Source organism: Syngnathus leptorhynchus, chromosome 3 (assembly GCF_054491065.1).
Source record: "Syngnathus leptorhynchus isolate UIUO chromosome 3, UIUO_Slep, whole genome shotgun sequence".
In the NCBI taxonomy this organism is placed as follows: Eukaryota; Metazoa; Chordata; class Actinopteri; order Syngnathiformes; family Syngnathidae; genus Syngnathus; species Syngnathus leptorhynchus.
This window is the reverse complement of record NC_141197.1, coordinates 11,061,669-11,087,305: the sequence shown is the minus strand read 5'-3', so window position 1 is coordinate 11,087,305 and position 25,637 is coordinate 11,061,669. Positions and strand designations below refer to the sequence as shown.

The following is a 25,637-nucleotide window of genomic DNA, read 5'->3' as shown; positions in this document are numbered from 1 at the left end:
ATGTACAGCAATTACATTTTCAAATATATATGGGGTTTATTGGGCAATTCATTTCAAACTAGAATGGTAAATACTATGTTCAATAGGCTTCAACAATTCTATTTTAGAACTGTTAACCATCAGATCCAATGGAAATTGAAGTAAATATCAACTGGCCAAGGCAGATTGTAACCACACATTGAATGGGTTCTATTTGAGGATGCTTCCAAAAAGAGATTTTGTTTTCCTTCTGCCACCAGGTGTGTTCATGCACGATATATAATGTATGAAGTGTGTTGCCATCTTGACCTGCTCAATGTGTAAAGCGCCTTGAAATGACTCCTGTTGTGAATTGGCGGAATGTAAACAAAATCGAATTTCGTCCCATGTAGTACTCACTTCCATTTTCCCCAGATGCTATATGTACTTCTATTGATTGGCTGCAGCAAACTAACAACTTCAACTTTGCCCCGCAAAACGTCTCAGACTGCTCCTGTCGAGGCCATTAGCTCTCTGATCAGAAGGTGTTAAGACAAACAGAGTTCAGCAAATATAAAGCGTTTTAATGGATGTGGACTTAAAAACACTTCCAAAGGCCCAGCAGGGAGCACTGGGAATACACATTTTTTTTATTTTAAACTAGCTCAGTATGCTTGGAGATGTATCAACTGTTTTAAATGCAAAGGCAGAGCTCATTAATTCAGATGATTAAGATGAAACCATTACATGAGGCTATTTTAACTTATTACAACACCATTTTATAAATATAATTTGCAGATTTCGTAGGTAATCTTATGGCCACATCCAATATGACGGACACACTGACGTTTCAAGGGGCCACTCTCTCAAGGTGATGTCGGCAGTTTATAGCAATAAAAGGAAAAGATAAACCAACGTTTTAGATGACTCAAGGGTTCCGTGGCTTTTTCTGGATGGAACAGGCTCAAATGACTTTTGGAGTTGCCGCTTCCTGCCTTTTAGTAAGGCCAATGATGAAAATTGTAATGTGTCCCTCCACTTAAAAAAAAACCCCACATAAAACATTTGGCAGATAGTATTTCTATATAGCACAACCAACACCAATTAGAATACGGGAGGTAGCTGGAGTAGATGAGAAGATGCGAAATCCCACACAGAGCTGAGATTTAAACCCAGACTGTCAGATGTGTGTGGCAGATGTGCTAAGCACTCTTCTCCAGTATAGAGTGTTTGCAAATATAACTCATTGGTATTCCTTGCAACTGTATGACAGCTGATTCAATTTCACCCCAGAGTATGCCTTTAGGTACAAATATGTCGATTTATTTCTCCCTTTGTGGCATTTCAACTATGCAGCATCCTGTAAAAACACGTTTTTGTTTCGTAGCCATTATGAGGTGACAACACCTACTGCAGTATGAGATTGATGGCACTTTGATATTAAGACAATTTAGAATTAGATTAGAAAATAAAAATCTAAATTCCAAATTTGATTATTTTTTACCTGTACTAACTTGATCCATAACCTTTAACAGCAGATTTTTCCAGAATAAAGAAGAAATGTAAGTTCCCACAATTACATAAAGAAAAATGACAAATGTAAAAAAAAAAAAAAATCTGAATATATCAGCCTTCATTAAGATGATCCACATACTGGCAAACTAGGGCACATTTCAAAACCATCATTCAGACTTATCCGAAAAACTTAGAAAAGCAAACTGAAGTTAGTTTTCAGAGTGTAAGTAGGTCACGTAGAGAACATGATATGTACAACAGGATTCTTTTTCCTTCTGCTTGTGCTTTATATCTATGATAGAAGTTGTTTTGACTCGACTGGCGTTACAACGCAGCTGAGAGTCAAGGGAGCTCACAGGTTGAGGCGGAAAGAACCTTACATCTCACCAGTAAACATCTTTTCAAGCCCTCTTTGTTGACTTCTCACAGAATAGAAGCTACCTGAAGGACCATTCATCTTACAGAAATCCCCCCAAAAAATGTTTCTTATCACCATAAAAAGACTTTATGAGCTGTTTGGTTTGTGTGGCATACACTTAGAAAAAGACCTCAGAGGTTTATTAATATGAAGACTGCTTGATCCTGATGAGGACACCAAAAGCATTTTATTAATGTGATTCTGACTTTGAAAGTACTTTATTTATTTATTTATTTATTTATTTATTTATTTATTTATTTATTTATTTATTAGTGCGGCCATTTATAGAGTTGTGCACACATGTTCAAATCTAATGAAAGGCGGCATGTTTTGTTTTTCCACAAAACTCTCATGAGAACTCATCAGGTAGTCATGCAGGTTCTACTTGAGCTGAAAATACCTTCACAATGTTAATTTTGCACTTGTAATGCAAAGAACGACTCACCCGGGAGACGGTGTGTCAACTAATGTTATACTTGGGAAACGAAGAGGAGTAGAGAAGCTGCTTTGTGTTACTGTATGAGTCTGAATAGGCATACAAAAGAACAGAATGCTGTACTAAAATTCTGTTGTTCATTAGACTTTGCCAAGTTTTTTCCTGTTCTTCTTTAAATGCCTGATAAAGATTTTGTATGCTCATTAAAAACTGCAAACCTAAACTCAAAAAGAGGTGAGGATTGAAATGTCAAGAAAAAATGTCAATGCATACATTATTTATTATCTGTTTTGTGATTCTCCATGATGGATGACGTTGTAACTGCCAGGTGTCTGACCAATAGTCAGGTGACACTTTTAATAATGTAAATTTTTCTTTGGTGCTCTTTCTTTCTGACCTTTGCTGCTTGGACTCAAAACAAGTGACATTGACTTGATTCACCGCAACACAGCTTCAAGTGTTCACAATATAACTATAATGCCATATATATATATATATATATATATATATATATATATATATATATATAATATTATGTATACCCTGAATGTTGCCTGCCGGTTTGAGTTATTTTAAGCCCACCAAGCGACACCTGAAATGTGAGCTTACAGTCGTGTTTTATATCCGAGAACATGCGGCTCCTATGTCTGATGTCAGAGGCGTGTCTAATATAGGAAGCGTGTTCTCATTTTACAGCTTGAGCAGCGTTTCGGGTTAGCAACTCACACGGCCTCGGGGAAAAAAAATTGAAAGAAGTAAAAGCAACAGAGGAAAGCGGAGCCTGGAGTTTGAGTCGCTAATCAACTTGGATCTGAAATTCAGACAACTCTGCGACACTTGCATTGACCTGAAGGGGACAAAGACTTGCTCTTTTATCCTCTTTACCTTTGTGCTTGCCATCCTAATGAAAGTAAAACTAAAAGCCTTGCGGCTCACCATTTGTCTGCCGCCTCCTCCTACTCGTTATGTTGCTGCTAAAATTTTCTCATTGAAACTTCTGCTCAAACACCAAGGACCATTTTACATAATAGTCACGATAGGACAATGTATTACAATGTTTTAGCAAACAATACCAATATATTATGATACAGCCAATGGTGGGTCTAGCTTGAATGGTGTCTTTTGTGAGACGGCCATTTGTGTCCTAATAATGATTTATATTTCATGATGCCATTAGAAAATCAATTACGGTAGCATTTCCGTCATTTAATCCCGACAAGTATTATTAAAAATAAAAAAAACGATAAGGAGATGGTAAATCCGAAGTATTGCTCCCTCCAAACAAAAACAAAAAAATTCACAGGTCAGCAGATTTCTTCTAGATACATATTGTAAATTACGGGTTGAATGCGATTATCCATTATTCACAAGCTGTCTATTGCCTGCAACATTTCCAAACAATAAAAAAAACAGACATATGAAAAGTCGCTCCTCAGTTTATAGGCGTCTGACACTTGGCCATTAAATATTCATGCAGGTCATTTCATCTGTCATGGGTTTTGTCTCCAGCAGCTCCTCAATGTGCTTCACAATTGGTGATTTTACAAAGGAATTTGATTTCTTGTAAAGCATGCAGTCAGCATGCCGCACTGTACAGTATGTGCACGGCTGCATTAAGTCCTTAGCTCGTGTCTGACATGTTTAAGACTGGAGGGACCAGGGACCATAATTACTCCTTTTTATCCAACCATCCATTTTCTAAACTGCTTATTCTCACAAGGTCATGATTGAGTTGGAGCCTATCTCAGCTGACTTTGAGGTAAACCCTGGACTGGTCCGCCCACCCATATAGACTAACAATCATTTACATTAGTATTCACGCCTAAAGACAATTTTAGAATCCTCAATGAACAAGAATCTTCAATTAACTTAACATGCATGTTTTGGGGATGTGGAAGAAAATCAGAGTGCCTGAAAAAAACCTACAAAGGTGAACGTGCTAGTCACATGCACCCTGCTGTACTGCCTTTAAGCAATTATTTTTTGTGTGTTTGTGTTTTATATATGTTTTTGATATTTTTTGGGATGATTCACATTTGGTTTCACATTACAGGTAAAGTAAAAAGGATGAAAATGTGGGAATGTTAGCATGAATGTCATCTCCGTCTTGAAGTCAGTGAGCCACAAAGGCATATTGGAGTTCAACATAAGTATGGATGATTTTTACACAGATGAGATGACTGAATTTAAACAATGCGAGGCGCGCTTAGTGATGCGAGTGGCTGTTAGAACAGCCTATTTGCCAGCTAATCATTGACAACATTGGCCCGCTGTCTTGTCAAAGTTCCACTTTCTGGATCCACTTAGTCTTTTTCTGTCTTTTCCCTTCCTTTATCTTTCCTTGAGCAAGTTCAACTCAAGTGCAGTCTATAATCTTCTACCTTGGGCAAATGCTGATAGCATTAGTTGACTTTCTCTGCCAACACACTTGAATAAATGCGCTGTCTCAAACTTACAATGCTCCCAAAACGGAAGTGATTGCCCATTTTTCATTTTCCCTCAAATATTCTATAACAGAAGCTTCTGATCCATGCCCTGACCACGCAAGTCATTCCACATCTAAATAATGTGGTGCCTTAACCCTTTAAAAACACAAATGGACAGACAATCTAATGCATTCAAAGTCATATATTCTTTCTCCTCTTTGTAGAATATATCATACTTGTGTCATACTGATGACCGAGAGCCAATTTGAGACATCTTAAAGAAGTGTTTTTTTTGTGAGTTCTTGAGTTCTTGGCAGGACACTCCCTGCTGTAAAAAAATAAAAATAAAAGCACATCAGAAGACATAACATTCAATTCTATTGTTAATTGATTATACTTCCATTCAATGGTGATAGATTAACAGAACAAATTAATTATATCTCAAGACATCACTGTATCATGAAAATAATGCACATTAGAGGAGAATACATCACGAAATAAGTAGCTACTTTTGCACAATACTGTAATTTGTTGCAACGTTCGACCAATTTTCCCCAATGCAAATTAACACTTGCTACACAGGACCTAAACCCAGTTTTCTGCTATAGTTGTCTGATATTTGCTAATTGAATTTGCAATGTTCAGTTGCTCCATCGCATTCGGAGACTGACAGTAAACCAGTAGTTCGAATTATGGTGCTATTTCAAACCAGTTTACTGAATGCTCAAGCCTTCACAGTTTATTGTAATACCCTTCTAATTGGCTTTTTACGCTGTCTTAAGGTACAGAAGTTGGAACCAAGGACCATTAAAAAAAAAAAGTGTGTGTGTGTGTGTGTGTGTGTGTGTGTGTGTGTGTGTGTGTGTGTGTGTGTGTGTGTGTGTGTGTGTGTGAATGTCATGAATCAGCTGCAATGTAACCTTGTACAAGGGTCACACAGTTGCCAAATGCAAGGTGTTCCCTAACAATAAAGATGGAATCCCAAGAGTCAGCTCCTCTTTCACAGTCTCAACAAAAGCGTTGTGAACGTGCTTTACAAAGGCTGGATTTATTGTAGCATCAATGAATTGGATTGCTGTAGATTTTTAAGTACCGGGGTGAAAAAAAAAAAATCCCCATGTCCTTTTTACCACCTTGAATTTGCCCAGTTTCATTATGTACAATATTATAAAGCACTTCATTTTGTCTCGTGATTGATTATGATTAAAAGGAACCAAAATAGGTTCTCACTTTCATCCTGTTAATTCTGTAGAGACGTGCTGATGAAGGGCACTATAAATAAACAAGCTTCATCTCAATTTGGTTCTCATCTTAGAAGCCTGGTGTTCACACTAGAAAATAGTGGTTGTTATTTACCTTATACAATGTGCCTTGTTTAAAGGGAAAAATAAATTGAAAGCACTTGAAACATCTTGATGACTTGTTCACTAATTTAATCTGCCAAACCACTACTTGTGAATTGACTCACATAGTGCTTTGCATTGTCCGTGCTTGCAAATCCGTCAACATTTTAAAATTGCCAATAGCCCCTTTATAACAAGTTTCATCAATTAAGTAGAAGGAAATACATTGCATTTGAGATTCAATTGCTGCCTTGCAAAAGAGTGCTGATCAAGATTGACCGTGAGTTCCATCATGTTAAAGCACTCATTTAATTCTATTATATTCAAACAATATTAATAGGACAAGAGAATTTTGTTGGTAATCCTAAAAGGAGATTGAATGAATTATTTTTTCTCAATTTAAATTCAGTGACTGGCTCTTGCAGTCAGAAATTAAATGATTATTTGAGTCAAAGGGAATTTTCTTTCTCCTGCTGGCACCCCACCCACTGTGACTTTGTAATGAGGGGTCAGCTTACAGGGGAAGAGGTGTGGGCAATTGATGCCAATCAAAGTTTTAGTAATATCTTTTTTCCTATAATTTGATGACTCACTAAATTGTAGTGTACAAAACATTTGTCCAGAATATAATGTCATGTGTTTTTGCTGTTCTGATGAATGGTTGCTGTCTCCAAAGCTTGATAACCTTCAGTTGCCGTGTCCTCATCTTGTAGACCTTGAATCAATGATTACAGGATAACCTTTCCCACACTCTAATTAATCATGCTCAGACTAAATCTGGCACTGGCTTCCAGGACTAAAAAAAAACAGGAGAACTGCAAGTAAACTACCTTCTGCAAAAACGTTGTTTACACCCTGCAGGGTGGTTTGTTTTAGTTTGAAATATATCTCTTACATTTCTGCTGACAACTGTGGCAGCCTTACAGTCTAGGGAACATCATGCCTTGCTCGAGCAGATCCTATTTTTCTTATTTATGTATTTTTTTTCCCTTGACACCCACGCTCTCAAACCCATATAACCCTATATATACAGTAAATGGGTGTCGGCTGTAATTAGCAATGGGTTGCACTGCTATTGCGGGTCAAAACGACATAAATACATTTTTATGTACCATCTTGTGGAAATCCAATTTGCTCATCGTTTGAGACCTATCATTTCCAACAAACTCTGTATGAACACAACGCAAATAACTTGACTGAATACACTGAGGACTATAAGAGCTGTTTAATACCTGACTGCGTTTTATAGCAACCTCCACAAACATGCCATGCCCCCTACAGAGACTGAATTGCACTGAGGATCACATCAAAGCAATTTCATTGAACAATTAGGAGGTGTAATCTTCCACCACGGTGCTAAATCATCTCCTCACAATACTAAAGTCATGCACAGAAAATTGTATAGTTTACAGAGGAGTTGTACATGTATATCAGCCCAACACTTATTCTTTTTTTTTTTTGTATATCGTATTTATTTATTCATGTACAGTTTCCACGTACACTTTTGCTGATGCTGCTTATACAGTGTTTTGATGAATACATACATACTGTGTGTAATGTTGATATATTGGATATGCAATTTTTTTTATTATTATGTGCCACTATAGTAATTATTACCATGCTGATGTAAATGTATAATGTATTCTTCCATTCCCCAAAAGGTATATTTCAAAACACCATACAGTTACAGTATGTGTCATGTCAGAGCCATATTCTCCTGTTGGTTGCAAAAAAATTCCCTTTTAATCGCCTGAGCTTGCTTGCTTTCATTTAATCTTTATTCAGACTTCTATCGCAGTTAGTGTGTGTATGTTTGAAAAGAACATGCCCATAGAGTGGTGGCATGTTTCCTTGACAACCAAGGCATTAAACTCTATGAAAAAAATAGAGCCCACTTCAAATTTCAAAAGGTTTGTATATTTCATTTTACATACCTAGCGAAATCTTTTGCCAAAACACACTGGAGTATTATTGGTATTTGTAAAGTGTGTGTGAGGGCCTTTTTCAAAAACTGAATGATTTGGCAACTTGAAGCTGTAATCTTAACAATATGAAAATGACAGTGCATTATTATAATGCATAATCAGTCAAATGATAGCCATACAATGGCTGAAATTTATGATTTGTTATTTCTTATCTGTACCTTAAAGAAATTAATCACAATACTGCAATCACTAAAAGAAAACTTGGCGAAGCTGCACTTGTGTGACTTGATATTTTTGCAGGAAGTTTTTTTTTTTTTTTTTACTTGCTTGTCTTAGTTATGGGAAGAGACAATTATTTTTGTACAATCCATCTGAACAGTTAATCCTCACATTATTAGACCTCCATTGTTGTAAATGACTTCCGTCCAAGTCAGCATTCGAAGCTTAATGGCACATTAGAGCATCATTTGTACTGGAGGGGCGCTGAAATCCGACAATTTATTGACTTTCACCATAACCTCTTGGGTTACGGGAAGTCATTAGACCAGCGAGCAAATCGAATAACGAACTTTCACCATGTCCAACTCGCAAATAGAAGAAATGCCTTTCTCATCCTGTTTCCCAAGATGAATGCTCAGCATGCACCTGAGAAGTATCAGATATTATGATGTATGGATTTGAGTTAGAATCATTTCAGTCCATCATGCTATGGAAATAAAGTGTTTATGTTTCTCTTTTGTCTCCATTAACATTTCACAGTTAAACAAATGAATTTGTGCTCATCCCACTAAATTACAGTCTGGTGCACTGATGTAAAACAAATTTTCATGCCCTGTGATTGACAACAATTTACAAGACAAAATGATAATTGGCACTCTAATGATAGTTTTGCTCCACTTCATTGAGTTGGATTTTACTTGTTTAATTTTGAACAGGCTAACGTGAAACAACTCTTTTATTCTAGGAACCAAACAACAGTGCAGTACAGTCAATGAATGCAAAGCTGTGCCGTGGGTCAACTGCACACCGAGCGGCACAGATGAAGGTCAGAGATGTACACCAATCTTAAAGTTGTATATTTATAGAATTATCGTTCGCAATACATTTTTGGAAACAATTATATTGTCATCATTCAGTTCCAATTTCAATGATAATAACTACCAATATTTCAAACACAAAATTAATTGATTTTTAAAACAATGTGTCTTGATCATTATTGATCAAATTACAGATATTTTTTTTATATTGATGTACTCTATATTGTAATGTTTTGGCATGGTGACTGTTAGCTGAGCCAACTTTTTAGTGAGGTAAAATGCTGCTAGCTTCTGAAAAGCTGTTGAACATTTTTAGCTCTTTGTGCTTCTCTGTGAAGTTCAGCATCCTCTGCTTCCAGACTGACTGGAGCTGTAACATGAACCAAGAAGAACATTAGTAATGTCTCTGTGTCTGTGTCCTCATTAAAGCCTGTGGCTGGAAAACCACTGTCTGATCTGGCCCTTGCTGAAATCTTTAGGAAGTATAAAAATAATCAGTCTCATGACAATTTTTACAGTACAGTGTATCACAAGCGTGCAGCTTCTTGTATTATTTCCATTATTATTATTATTCATTCAATTCATCATCCGAACCACTTATCCTCATGGGGGACACGGGTGTGCTGGAGCCTATCACAGTAGTCACTGGGCGGTCGGCGGGGTCCACTCTGAACTGGTCGCCAGCCAATCGCAGGGCACACATAGACAAATAACCATTCACACTCATAATCACACTTACGGCAACTTGGAGAGCTCAATCAGCTTGCCATACGTTTTTGGAATGAGGGAGGAAACCAGACTACCCGGAGGAAATCCAAACAGGCACAGGGAGAACATGCAAACGCCACACAGCAAAGCCGGAGCCGGAATTGAACCCTGCACCTTTGAACTGTGAGGCCCACATGCAAACACTCACCGTGCTGCCCATTATCATTATTATGATACATATGTAAAGCAATGCACTGCATCTTACGAAAGCAGAAGAGGTTCAAATTCTCTACTCAAGAAAAATGAAAGGTACAGAGTGAAATATGTTTAAGAACAAAAGTTTAAGCTTGTTGGTTTTTGTCAATTATTGAGATAGTATTGCCAGTAGCTGTTTTAGTCATTTGCAAATTGCATTGTGCTCATCCTGGGAAACAAAGAAAAAACATCGCAGTATATAATGATGTTTTTTTTTATTATCCATATGAGCTAAAAGAATAATGTAATAGGGAGTGAGGATATATTTATGAGACGGTAACAGTAGTTGATGCTGGAGGTCCAAGAGCGGCCAGTGAGCAGCTGAGACGCGCGCGCGCGCGCGGAGGGGGGGGTCGTGCTGCACGGAGCCCGAAATGTTGACGCCTCCCATTGGCTGCAGCGAGACGCTGGCCGTCTCTCTGTTTCTTTCGCTCCTTCTTCGTCAAATGTTCTTGGACCTGCCGGTGCTGATCTTTGGGATGGATCAACAGAGGTAGTGTGCACCTGTAGATTGCACACCACCAAATCCAAGATTTCGATTCACCGCTGGGATTAAATTCACTTTATCCTATTTTTTTTTTCATTGTTGCGTGGAAATTGACGTATTTATTTGTGCAAGAATTTTAACTTGCATGGAGGGATGTTGGCATGGCTTGCACGAGAAGAACCAAAACTTTGGTGTCGACATGCGTAATCTTGAGCGGCATGACCAACATTGTGTGCCTGCTCTACGTCGGATGGGTGACTAATTACATCGCCAATATTTACATCAAAGTGCCCATGCCTTTCCCCGAGAGAAAGTTCGAAGAGGGGGATAAAAGATCCGGAGACACTCTCCGGCTCATGGAGCGACTTGATCGCCTGGAGAATGTGGTCAACCAACACATACAAGGTAAATCAAATCCGATTACCACCAGCCGCCTTGTTTTTTTATTCTCATGCGCGACTTCACCTGCAGAGGAAAGTTGTGAAGGCTTTTTTTTTTTCTCCCCCCCCAGCACTTGCAAGCCACGGGTGTGTGCCTGCATGTGTGTGCAAATTCTTATTTTTATTTTTTTAACAATCTAATGACATTATATAATATGCCTTTAAATAAATGCTTTGCTCAGTTTTGATTGACATTGACAATTTATCAATAATGGCTCTAGAAGTGCTGTGCATCACACTGAAGGCGCTTTTTGAATAATTTGACACCTAGGTAATATAAACAAAAAGCATTAAGTTTCTTTAAAACATTCATATAACCTCCATTACCTGCACTCCACAGGATTTGGAGTTTCTAATCACTACTGCCATCAGGGGCCGAAAAAAGAAATTGCACACTCCTTTCTTTCTTTTTTTCTTGCCTACCACAGACAAATTGTGGGTGTCTGGGGGGGGGGGGGGTGCTAGACGGTGGTCTTCCTGCGGAGATGTAGAAATCCATTACGGCAAAATAATAGTTTCTTGTCATGACTCTGAGAGAACGAGCTAACACATCCGCAGAAAGAGCGTGGGAAATTCGAACCCGATTCTAGTCTGAAAAATTCTTTTTCAGACGCACACAACAATTTGCATCTATGTGGCGACGTTGTTACCTTTTAACATTGTATGTCTGAACAGAAAAAGTGCAGCAAAACACGTTGACAGATAATATAGTAACAATATTTACAGAAATATAAATTCTTTATCCTACGCAAAGAACGACATATTATTGTCATACCGAGTGACTGAGAGAGAAGCTGAGTCTCCACTATACCCGTATGTTTATTTACACTGCCCTCAGGTAGCCATGGTGCAGGCGCGAGAATGACGCACAGTGTATGTATTGAAGAAGAAAGAGTGGGGACAAACTGCTCTTTTTTTTTTTTTATGGAATAGAATTGCGTCATTACTCTGTGTTGGTATTACAGAATGTATTGTGTTAAGAAAAATACAAGACAAAAATGTTTTGTTTTTTGGGGTGATTTAAACTTGAACCTCAAGGCACCTCTGTGTTTTGAATTCGATCTTATGACTGTTAAAGAGGATGCAAAAGGAGGTGTGAGTGCATTTAAAGCTGAAATGCTAATTGTTCAGCATGTCAGAGTAACAGTCTCAAAATCAATTACAACAACAAAGTGCAACATTTGGGAGCCAGAAGCTGATTTTGTAAATGACTTCTTTCTGTGTTGATTTTCCACTGATTATGTTGTGCATTTTAAAATGGCTCCTTTGATTTTCAATGGTTGAACTTTTCAAGTTATTTACATAATACTGAGGTATTAAAGCAAGCAGTCTGGTTTTAGTGAGGGGGGGGAAAAAACACAGTGACATCATAACATATCACTGGCGGGAAAATGTTCTCATAACACTTTATCATGTACTGTGTGTGTTAAAGTGTCACAACTCCATTACCCTCCACCTTCTTCATAATTTTATGAAACCAACAGTTTAAAAATAGCTGACCTTGGAGATTTACCACCTCTGACATGTTCCTGAGTGATAGAAATGCCTGGAATTCCTTTTCTGCTTCCTTCCAACCTTTCAGTCACTTCTGGTCAACTGTTATTGGATGCTTGATTACGCACAGCTAATTTCTTTCTGTTGAGGTGTTTTTAAAAAAGCTAATCTTGCCATCATGTCATTGAAATAGTGTCAGTAGTGCCAACGTGAGACGCAAACAAGAATCTATTCATGGTGTTCAGAGCTGACGTTTAAATCTAAGCTGGGCTAAACATTCCTAATGGAGCCATGTCTCCATTTCTGTTTGCCACCAAAAATGTGCCTGTCAGGTGAAGTGTTATGCAAGGTGCCCCAGTTGACTTGGGCTTTTATTGAATTCATGATTGGGGATTTGGTGAGAATTTTAAAAAGCACTGCATTCCACCAAGATTGTACCTTTGGCCACATCCAACAAGGGATTCTGATTAAGGTGAGCAAAACTGTGGCAATTGCCTCTTGTAGGGCTTTTGTTTTGTTTTCGGCGTATGTTTGTTTACGATTTCCATCATCTCAGATTTCATTTTGCGCCTGCGACGCTCTCTCAAACATGACATTGTAAAAAGTATCAGCTCTATTTCTATAAAATCCTCTGTTAGATACATACGGTGGTTGCCACCATTTCATAAATGCAATATTTTTAAGTCATACGCAACCTGGGCGCCAACAGCACGTGCAATCTATTTGAGCGAACATGCAATTTAGCTCTCGTTAATTGGGATCTTCGGGCCCAAGTGTTCTTCCGAGTTCACTCCATTTAATCTCTCATTTAATCATCTTTCCATTCATGTGTGAAAATTCACCTGATTTCATTTATATCTTTCATTTAGCTCCTTTTTTTAGCTCCCATTTCTTTGCATGAGACAATAAGCACCTGTTTGTCAGCTGGTTGCAGCGTCATTGTCTTTTTGTGCTACTTTTAAAAGTAGGACAGACATCCTGTAATTAGTTTGGTCCATTCATTTTGCATATCAAACACTCTCGGCTGCACGTGTTCATGCACCGGCTTCATGATGGCTGTTGTGGAAAGCGACTTTGGAACTTTTGTATTTCATAAATGCCAAGTAAAGTCCAGGGGCAACAACATGCATCACACTAATAGCCACTATATATTAGCTCCCGTTTTTCAGTTTGTTTGTTGACATGAATTATGGGTGGGATGACTCAAACTTGTAGTATTTTCAACGGTCATTGCATTATTACATGTCACTTTAAGGACACGCCACTGTTTGGAGCTCCCATTTAATTGCCCCAAGAGCATGTATTGAAGCTATTAGTCTATTACTAATCATGCCAGCAGCATCAACAGTCATCTAGCTGCAGAGACGGTCATTAGTGTGCACTTTCACAAGTCAGCCTTAAAATATATTTCCTACTTGTATTGCGTTGTGGGACAAGTATAGAAACCACGTTCTCATTTTATGCTTTCCGACCTTGGCATTTTGCAGGAGATGTGACTTCTACACAGATGTACGATTAACATATCTACCGAGCTACCACTTAGTTTTAGTGGGCCGATATATGGTTCCGGACTAAAGAGCATGTAAGGAACGTTTATTTGAGGTGGCTTGCTGCGGCCTGTCAAGAAATGGGTTTGTGGTGTCAGATGTGCAGTGTGGGAGGAGTGTGACATTGCGAAGTATGCCGTTGCCACGACAAAGCAACATGGCAACACCCCATAAGCTATTCGAACTCCGTCTTTTATCACATTGTAGTCAGCCTGGGGGGATTTATTGGCTAGCAGGTTTGCACACGCCCACTACGAGGGCTGTGACACTGTGCTCATTGCCTTCGACTGTACTGCGAGGAAAAGTCCTGGAAAAATTTAGCAGCTCTGTGTCGGCACTTTGCTCACACTCCAGAGAAAAGTGAACACTGTGTCCTTTGTGCCTGTTGATGTTTTTGGCTTTCTTTGGAATAAAGAGTGAGTAAATGTTCGTTTGCATGCAGGGAAATGTATTCGTTTAGTGAAGGACACGGCCTGGCAGCACTGATTTAGGAAACCTGGAGGTGTGAGCAAACACCTCTCAAATTTCAGCATGTCCATGCTGCTTCCTTCGACTTGTGGTATGTTGAATGGATACCAAAGGTAATTTGTTTACTTTTGCGCTGTGACATCTTCTGCTTTCAAAGTGAATCAGATTGTGACGACCGAACGTCAACACAGTCTGCAGTAGGCAGATGTTGCTATATATTCTGAGCTAACTGAATGATACACGTCCTTGTATATGTTTTTAGTAATTATCGCCCAACATGTCATCGTGCGCTTGTACATAGTATGTAATTGTATTCAGGTGTTTTCCTTTTTAGATTTCCTGCAATCTGTAACCCAAATGCAATTTCGAAATGCTGTCATCACATAGATGCTCCAGTGGAGCGTGCCTTGATCCACTGTCGGCGCAGTTGCGTCATAGCTGATCAGGTGATGCGGTGGACTTGAGGGAAGTGACATCCCCTGTTGAGTATCTAATTGGTTTGGAAAAAAACAGACCGGAACAGCATTTCCCACTTTTAATACACTTTGGCACTCATGGAACTTTAGTTTTTTCCAATCCAAAAATGACGTCATCCGAGCTCCATAAAACAATTCCAAATGCTTTTTTGGATTATGAGATTACTGTATCAATAAAAGTAATGACATAGCTGGCCATTAGGCCAACAGGAAGTGAAACTGGAAGGAGTGAGTGATTGAGCCGATCGGCCTTTTGCATCCGTGATGTCTTCCAGTCTTCTCTACAAGATGTTGAAATGCATCTGGGGGAATTTCTGTTCATTCATCCAGAAGAACCAGGGAGAGGCTCTGCTTGCGCATGAACTTTGTTCTTGTTCAACCTGACATAAGATGAATGAACAGACTGGGCCTAGCGAGAACACTTCTCGCAAAGTTGTTCTAAGTCTCCGGCCAAGATGATGACTTGGGATTCATGGTCAGCCTTGAGGGAGGATTTTCATGCAGCTGGAAAATGACCCCAGCCTCACTATCCTTGAGACAGATATCAAACCCCCAAGTTGCTCCTGATGGTGTCATAATTGTGAATCGAAGAGATTTCCCTTCAATACCCGTTGGTTTCAAATATTCCCACACCTCTTTCCAAAGCACAACTAATGATTGTGATGGAGGCATAATGGAAGATTCACTGTGTGCTGGAATGACAGACATTTTTATTCAGCAAAAGGCTTCACAATGGGGTGGTTCATTAAATAGCAGTTTGTTTGAAGGTTTGCTTTGACCACTCCGGATTTGTCTTCCATTGTGTCGCCAGAGAGAATGGCCAGGAGGCTTGCGGGAGCTTGTGATTACCACAACTATGATTTATCCTCAAATGATTGTGACGCTTCCAAAGATGGCTTCCAGCAAATCCGCCCATCACATCAGTGGAGAAGCTCAGTTAATCAGCATTTCCGCTCATATTTGGACGACATTTATATCTGGGCATTTATCTGATGCCATTTTTAAGAATGACAATGGGATAAAGCGGCAGAATAAATGTGAGGAATCAGAGCAGAGAATGTGCGCATGTGTATTGTTCAGTATGCGGCGGGCTTGGTGTTGTGCACGATTTGATATGCAACTTGGTCAAGTAAGAGCTTTGAAGTGCTCAGTCCTGAAAGAGTATAGCCCAAAAACTCATTTGTTTCTTTGGAAAGACACACAATCGTGTTTCTTCCAGTTACCACTTTTTTTTCCCCCATTCGTGAATCAATGCAATTTGAATAGAAGGGACGTGAATAAAAATACTGCACTACTTGATTGACCTTCAGCCGGATGATTCAGCATCAACTAATATACTGTTTTAAAAAAGAAAAAGTTCATGACATAAATTATCGGAAGTTTGAGCTACAGAACACCCACAAAGATTTCCGCTGTGGCACAGCTCTCCAGGATGGGATTATTAAGATGAGTACAATTTTACAGCTTCCCTGTTACACTCAACACAAGGCCAAAATCTTCTCAGTAATACTATCTTGTATGTTCCTGCCCCCACGAGTCTAAACACTGTATTCTGATTCAAGAATTAAGACAGAATGGCTCAGTTTGGAAACTTCACACGTGTCGTCATTGGTGAGCCCTGAGCGCATGTGATTTCATTTTTAATGGCCAAATGGGTTTTTAAAGGTTTTAATTGTACATAAAAAAATAATGACGTTATTGAATTCATCACAGATAAAATAATAGCCTGCTACAGCTGAAAATTACCAAATAAGTATCCCTTCAAGTATTTAAATCAATAAAAGCCCAATTTCCACCTTTATTTATTTATTTATTTATTTATTCATTTATTAGTCCTAACTGGACAAGATATTTAAAAACTTTCCAAAACTGTAGAGAGCTTTAGACCATAACAAACCAAGGAATTTATTCTAAGCATTTTTGCTCCATGATTTGTTATTTATTTAACAATGGTTCATTCTGGTTATGTTTCCAACCTTTTGAATTATTTTTGTGCTGTAAGTTTTTCTGTAGACTCTAAACTGCAGGTTTAACACTGGGGAAAACATAGATGCTCCTGCCTTGGTGATACGAAGAACCAAAAAAAAGTGTCAATATAGTTGTGGAGAATATCCAAGAGAAATTCACGTACAATTGTCAAGAATCTATAGCAGCATCCCAATAAAAGTACTTCATCTTCGATAAAATTCATGTGTGAATGTGACTTGTTAATCACCTGATGTTATCGTCCTTATGTGAATGAAGTTGTATTGTTGAGATTAATAGGGTGTCAATTGTCACCTCAAGATTTTTCTTCAGCTTTCTCCGTGTTTGAAATTCATTCCACTGGTTGCTACAAAGATTGTGCTCTCAATTTATTAAAAGTCTGAATCATATTCCAGTACAGCGCCTGTCGGCGGTAATGCTGTGACGGAAAGCGTCTGGAGTGATGAGTGCAAAGCGGGGTAGAAATTCGCTTAAATTGAAGCTACAGGAATATGGACGCACTGGAGGATGTTTGCTAATGAAAACAATTAATTACATTGAATCCAGCCGAGAAAATCATGACCGAGTGCAAATCAGGCATAAAGTAGCAATTCAGGAAATGTCCCTTGGCAAATTCTACTAAAGAGATAAAGTTCCCCAGTGCACATATGCTCAATTTGCTTTTCTCCTTTTCTCCAAGCAACAAGAATACAAATTCATTTGTTAGACAGAAATGTGCTATTTTCATTATGTTTACTTTGTTTCTATCAAAATAAATGAATAATTAAAAGCAAAGTTAAGTGGGTTTTTTAAATACATAATGTGGAATTCATCTAGTTTTAGTTATCTTTACAGACCAATAATTAATCAAGGCCTCGCAGCAAAAATTACATTCATGCCTTTTGGCATTTGTTTTGCTTCCACTATATCAGCTTAATTATTTTTTTATTTATCTTTTAAAAAAAAAAAAACATTCATTGGTGTTTATTGTATCTTTGTACTCAAATAATGTGTTGATGTGTGTTATCAGGGCATGTGATGGTATAATTAGATTAATTTGGGCGAATATTTGACAGTTTTGACAAGCCATGTCCACCACAATTTTGAAAAATGGTGAATGATTCTCTGCTTCTGTCCAAATGTTTTCAGTATTTGTCATCAGTGATTTTAGTTCACATTCCTCCTCTGCCCATGTTTTTATTATTAATGTTGCAAAGTGTGTAAGTGGGCTACATCTCCAGTAACCCCTAGCAATTATGTTCAATCTTTTCATCTTCTGCATGAACAAGTGTACGCTGTCATTTCCTCACGCCGCGCAGCACTCAAGACGTCTCTCTGAGTTGAAACTTAAAAGTCCGATGCAATTTGTCACACAAGCAACCAGATCATGAAATACTACACTAGCAAAGGTTAATTTGATGCTAAACCTGCAAACAGATTCGTCGAACCTTGGGAATGTTGGCTGAATAATACCAGAAAAAGATGATCGCTCATTTATTTATGTTTCATTTGTTTTTTTTTCATGAACATTCAACTCAGTAGAAAGACAGAAAACCTATGTTAAAAGTAACATGCTCTTGTTTTGAGTTCTGACCATATTCACAGCACACATTAAACTTGCATCTCAAAGCACAATTTTTTTTGACAGTTATACATTTTAAAACCTTATTTCGAAACTTGGTTCTCCAGTTCATGGATTTTCCGGGGCATGTTTCACTGTGGCAGTAGCACAGTAAATGCCGAAGTTTGTGTTTTTCATTTTTTAATTATGAATACAAAGTAGGCTGTTGGCATTTTCAGGTTGATTAGTGTTGTATTTAGATATACAACATTGGTCATAATTATATTCAGAGCATGTTCACAATTTATGCAATTTTGACATGATGACATTTACCAGGGCGGTCTATTTAAAAGGTGAAGAAAGCCTGTCACCACTTGCTTGGCTCAGTCCTTTGACGCGAGGTGAGCAGACCTGACGAATCAATAATGAGCACCCGATGTACGTATAAAGCTGTCAGTGTGTGAAGCTAATCCCTTGAACGTAATTGATCTAATGAGGTAACCTGCTGAGTAACCGCTTTGACTCATTTTATCTCGGTATATTTAAAGCATCCCAAAAAAAAAAAAAAGCGAGGCCGCGTCTTCTCCGCTCAGCACAAACCTCCAGTTTAAGTCTGTAGGCTGGAGCTGTCATTTTTATACTGTGTATCCTTCACTTTTATTGAGTCAGCACTTCCAGATGGGGGTTATGATGGAGGTGGGGGCCGCTGGGGTGGAATCGAGCGTGAGGCCAGACAGGGTAGATGTGATTTACTGTGGCTCCAGAAACAATATTCATCAAAGCTACTTATAATTGAGATTTTCCATCAAAGTGCACGCTTCCACCGTTGGCTCATTATGAATTCATCAGTGAACGCGATAAAAGTGGAAGTGCAGCCAAGCAGTGATAAGCCGCGTCCTTGCAAATCCACAAGCAAACATTGATGCGATGAAGATGATCATCTCAATCTTTTTTCTCTGTTTAAAAGCTTTCTTTGGCTGAGTCTACTTCGAGTATACTATACGTCAGTGGACGCACTCAGAGTAAATTAAAGGCCCTGTCAAGTGAATTTGGAGATTTGTTTCGAAATCCATTAAACATGTTTGAAGATAATTGCTCAAAGCGTGTGCAAAGACTGAGAACCTTGTAGAAGTCACTTGTCGAGATAATACCATTGAACAGGTTTTTTCACCATTTCAGATTTCAAGATTTTTTTAGGACGTGGAAGAGCAGAGACAACAGGTTGATTTCTAATGATTTTCAAGCCCCATTTTATATACTTACTTATATGCTATATAGTACTTATATGTTATCTATTTCGTCATTCCGATTTGGCAGGGATGTTTAAACATGACAAAATCACCAGACATATTTGTTTTCACTTTACAGACACAAACAGTTCTTAAATCTTAAATGTAAATGGGTTTCACATCAAAGTTAAATACAACTAAATTGTACTCAAGCAGGGATTCCTTTACGTACCGCACTGTGCATATGACTTGAGTTAATCTTGCACAAATCTACCAACCTACTAAAGCGCTCTTGGGCAAGCCTTCTGAATTGATAATATTACATGCGCTAAACAGTGATTATAAGTTCATGTAGAGTTCACTGATGTGTGATCTGTCTCCGCCCACACTAATAATTACAGTCCTCATGGCCTACTTTTTATTTCCCACAGCACTGACAGACACTACCTCTCCTTTTCTTCAGGAACGCCGAGATGTATGTAGAGACGCGCAGGTGGTTTGAAATTCCTCTCACTGAAGTTGCCTTCTGCTCTCCAGCATGTTCCTACACTCGTTTCTTTGTTCGTCTGCCAAAAAGATGGTTTTAAAATTCATAAGCAGGTTTTGATAGAATGTTGTGCGGAGGCAGACCTGTTATGTTTTTCTTTCGAGGTCATGCAGTCTTTATTTGCATATTAATTTGACCGAAAACAGAAGCAACTATTCAAACAAGGAAATCTTTGAAGCACTATGGCTCTCAAGACAAAAAAATTCAACCGAGAGATGGCTCACATAGATTTGGAGTTTGTGATGAGTCAAATGTCTAGAGAAATAAATCCTTCTAGATTGCTTGTATAGCTGAATCATCGAGATTTTTCCAGATGACCTCAAGCAGGATTTCAGGGAAGGCATCTTTACAATAATTTCCCTTGAAATATTGAATAAGGAAGCAGGTAGAATGTGAGGAAGTGTCAGGTTGAATTTATAGCCCACGTTATTCCATTTCACAGCAAAGTGCCTCCAAATGGTGTTTGACAGCAGATGTTGTAAAGATGTTACAACGTTACAACACAGGAAGGTGCCCTGGGGATACTATCTTTTTGGATGAAATCTTTAGCGTCACCCCGGTGCCTTCCCCTTTCCTTCGCCTCCTACATTGTTGGATTCACCTTGTGGGACCCTCCTGGTATCCACATGATGCAATCTGGGGGTAACCACTGTGTTTTGTTTCCATGGTGTGTTTTGCTTTGAGACAACTTGTAAGGAATGCCATGATTTAAAACACAATCAAATAAAAGGAAATCCAATTACACACAAGAGCCCCAATTAGCTGTTTGACGAGTCGGACTTATCGCTTAGTATCAAAATCGAAAGTTTACCAATCACAAAATTATATCATCACGCTGATAATATAATGAGTCGTTCAAGCTAATTTATGTTTTGTTCAAGTCAAGATAGCAGATAATTCCATTTAAAGCAAAAGTCTTTTGAAGAAAACTTTTGAGATGAATTTTGGGATAGTTCCGTATTTTTCTTCAATGCAACTTCTTGCAGTTGTCTCGGCGTGTTTATTTTATTTATGCTGTTCTGTCAACCAATTGCTGAGGTATGTTCGCTAAATATTGGAGCGCAGATTTTGTAAGGAAGGAAAAAGTCATAACCATTTTAAACTGCACACAGCAAAAAGTATGTTAATTATGAACCTTACTGGACCTAATGACTCTTTGCTCTTTATTTGATATTCCAAGATGTTTGATTTGTATTGGCTCTAATATTTGTCTTGTTCCTCAGTCCCCTACTGGTTCAAATGAAGTGCACTATGAGCACACAACAGATTTAGGTGGCACATGAAAGAGCATTTGATGCCTGAAGCGGTTTGCCAGCATCCTCCAGCTGTCTGTGTCTCCCTCCTCCTGTTGAGAGCTGGAGCTATCAAATATTCACAAATTCCTCCAGAATGCAAATGCTTCGCATAAAAATAGATTCCATCCATTTTGAGGAGGTGATACAGCGCTGAAGCAAAGTCAGTATAAAATCTCCCTGAAGAACTCAAATGGTATTTGCTCAGGGATGTCTCTGCTGGATTGTAGAAAAAAAAATGGAACAGTGTCCTTGCATGTGTTGCATTTTTAGAGCTTTTTTTTTCTTCCAGGAAACAAAAAGCATCACTTGAAAAGAGGGGCTTTCGAAGAATTTTATGTTTTCTCTTTTACATGTAAGAAGGCAAAATACAATGTTTATTTATTCTTTATCTTTATTGCGTAACCTGCTTGACAATGTGCCATCCATTTCCCGAGATGGTGGAGGGAATATTTGATTGACGGTTGAGCTTGATTTCCAAGGGTGATCATTTGAGAATTTTATTTTTTTAAAGTCCTGCAGATAACATCCGCCTAAAGGTAAAACATGTATGTAATAATACACCAACTTCCCACAAATTAGTTTTGTAAATTGGATAGTGTGCAATATTTGCAGTCAACTTTATTTTCCAAACGGTTTATTTACCCTTGGCGTTAGATGCGGCTTCACGCCGATTAGGCAGCTAACCAAGTGCAGCACCAAATAGTCCAATCTATTATTGCTTCAGGGTCTTGTGACTCCTAATTATGATGGCAATACACCTATGCCCACTACGGGTTGTGTTTGTGCTACTTGAGTTTGTGGGACTAGGCAAAAATGTTCTCCTGATAAATAATAACATAACAATATTCCCCATGGCAATCTGTGTACTGTTTCTCTCACCATCCGACTCTCTGCAAGCATTTGCAGTTTTCTAACAAAACATGACGGGTCCAACAGTGAGGCAAGATTTTGGAAGCATTCTTCTGAAAACGGGGGCCGCCATCAGCCACTAGCCAGAAGCGCTTCGGTCCGACCGGCCAGTCTTTCAAACAGACAGTGGAAAAGTCGAGCGTCGTGTGCCGTTGTCTGTTGAGCAGCGATAAGCGCTGTCCTGGTTCCCATGTTTGCATCACAGCAGTGTTTTGGAGCTCATTATACGTCTCATTGTTTCACCATCAGAAAGTGAGAAGGTGGTTTTGGAAAAGGAAGGCAGCACTCAAAAGATGTTGAGGAGTGTATAAAAAAAAAAAAAGCACTAACCTGAAGGCATGTCTGTCACATTTTCAAGTGAGATGTGCTGAAAATATCCGTCAAGTCTTACAGTTTTGTGTTCTACAGGATGTCTTCAAATGAGCAGGGCTGTTTCTAAACTTCATAGTGCTTATTGTGAACTACAATGGAACCTGTTCACATTCCATTTCCCTTTTTGAAGATTGGATGAGTCCATTATGTATTGCAGTCAACCTCTGGTTTTATGTAATCTTTTAATGTGGCATCTTATACATATTCTAGCATGTTGGGGAGTGTTTTGCTTTTGGAGAATATTAGGTGTATCAAGGTTTATGCTTGCATATTTCCCTACAAAATTTTGGCAAACTCAAGCTTTGGAGTCTTTGGATGTTGCACTATTTCCCTGTATGTCATCTGCCTGTCTTTCATCTTATTATAATCCTTAATGACTGTGTATGTAAGGTGATGCTTTCCCAACAGAGAATGGCTTTCTCCACTTTCTAAAGGATAATCTATCTGCAGGTTAAATCATCTTACACAACACCCTGATAACAAACAGCCAATAGATACAATTCATATTAGAATAAAAGGGCTCAGGCTGTTTCATACCACTTGGCTGAAGCATTCTGTCAAACTAAACATGTCTGTGCATTATTAGAGTGATAACCTTTAGTGTTTTGATGGTATGAAGTAATTCCCATGCCATGTTTGTAAATGATACTGTGAACTGATTTGAAATTGCAATATCTTGTAGTTACGAATAATGAAGATGTAAACGTATCAAAGTAAAAGTATGCATTTTATTTAAGACATGTAGTGGAGTAAAAGTCAAAGTTGTCAGAAATATAAATACCAAAGTAAAGTACAGATGTGTGACTATTCCTACAGTAAAAAAAAAAAAAAAAATTGCAGTCTATTACATTACAAGCCTGCAAGTGACCCATTTCCCTCCATCCTCTGCATTTATTTCCGTCCATTATGGTGTTGTCCTCAAGCAGATGACGTTCCACTTCAACACCTCCAACAACATTTCCTCTTCAGCCAATGACTGCGCCATTGAACATATTGATCCATATACCTTCAATCACAGCGAGAGCGTAATTCCGGGAAAACTTTGAACTGCTTGCTGTATAAAAAGTTGCTTTTCAGCAGCCAATCTCTTATCACGCATGATGTGCTGTCACTTCACCAACACAGTGCCTCATATTTAACCTCGCTCGCATTTTGTTTTGTTGAACAGGACAAAAAAAAAAAGATCCTGTGGTTTGATACCAGGAATTCAAAAGATGCTGTGTGATAAAAACAGACAAAAACCTCAAAGGACTCATTAAAAGTCTCCTCAATGAAATCAAGGGCAAGCTACAAACAAGGATCCCCTAAAAGAGCCGAGTGTGACATGTTTTTTTGCCTTCATCAGCTCTAAAATGACAAGTAAATGTAACCAAATAAAACCTGCTTTTTCAAAAGGAAACGAAAGAATCAGGTCATGCAGACTGAAGCTACTGCTCCCACCACCCTGTCCCAATTAGATGGGGAGCATGCACAACTTCCATTTTTTTCATCACAATCACTGATATGGCAAGAGCGAATAATACATCTGATATTGCATTTCTGTTTCTATTGACCCAACATAATTACAAATGCTGCGTGAGATACAGACACACTCTTGCGTTTTGGGCCACAAAGAGGTGGTGTAAGAATTGATGTAAAAAACTAATTTACCAGACTACAGATATCTCAAGAGGATACCAGTCAGCCTACAAAAAAGCATACTGGGAATGCGGTCAAAGCAATGCAAATATCCCGCTGGCATTACAGTAGTTGAAGTGAGAATTATTGTATGCAACTCTTAATTTTCTCATAAGATATCAGCCCAAAAAAACAGTATCGGATTATATCAGTCTACATCCAAAATTTCTGATCTTAGCATTTACATATTAGCCGTCCATTCCAGATTCCACTCTTGCTCTTCTCATGCTTACTGTTTTCTTTCTCATGTCTACTGTTGGGGATGTTGTTCTTTGTTTGAATAGTATCACCTGGTATCGATATCGGAATCGGACAGCCCTCTAGGCTGCAATATCGGTAATGTATCAGTCGTGAAAAAGTTGTTAAGGGACACCCCTCCTCGTAAGAGTTCCGCGACTTTAGAGTAATAGAATTCAAGTAAAAGTAAAACATAGTCCTAGTATTTCGTGACGATTAAAAGTATACTCAAGTACTAGTGAATATGAGCTTGTTTACTTTACGTAACTTCTGATAAACATTCTTCTTCTTCGGACAGAAAGAGATGATGAGTTTTGTGAAGGGTTATCATATCTTACAGTATAACTGCCAGAATATTGGCTCAGAAAGATGAGTGAATGGACAGATGTCTTCATATAACTGGTTCATAGGCTACATTATCTTATCTCTGCTCAAAAATGTATTTCTGATTTTATATCCCACACGGGCGCTTCAAGAGGCTTTCACTCACACTCCACTTTATTAAGAACTGCCCCAGCCTCCCATATAAAATGGTGAGTCAGTGATTCCCACTAGATATGAATTTTTATCTCTGAAAGATTTCCAAATGCCTTTGGCGCTCTAAAGGATTTCCACTTTGAAAGCACACTTTTCCTTTTTATCAAAAGTGTGGCCTTGCCTGTAGACGTCATTCTTTTGAGAGATACCACACTATACTGTATGACGGGAGAAAAAGAGAAACACTCGCACTCAGTTATTGGCAATCCATTTGATTTCTAGCACTTATTCAGAGGGCAGGGCACATACAGACACTCAATCTTTTACACTCATTTGAACCGAATATGCACTTTTTTGGAATGTGAGAGGATGGCAGGGAAAACCAACGCAAACAGTAGAACATGCAAATTCTACCCAGAAAGACCTCGGTCAAAA

At 38.5% G+C, this 25,637-nt stretch overlaps 1 protein-coding gene across 2 annotated transcripts in view; it reads left to right on the top strand.

Annotated features, from left to right (window-relative positions):
* The first annotated feature begins 10,425 nt into the window (after positions 1 to 10,425).
* galnt18b (UDP-N-acetyl-alpha-D-galactosamine:polypeptide N-acetylgalactosaminyltransferase 18b) overlaps positions 10,426 to 25,637 on the top strand; it is a 47,162-nt gene continuing 31,950 nt past the window's right edge. For both annotated transcript variants that reach the window (XM_085906942.1, XM_085906941.1), the window contains exon 1: positions 10,426 to 10,913. In XM_085906942.1, the coding sequence (XP_085763068.1) occupies positions 10,670 to 10,913 (244 nt within the window). In that variant the 5' untranslated portion in view covers positions 10,426 to 10,669. The remainder of the gene's footprint in view (positions 10,914 to 25,637) is intronic.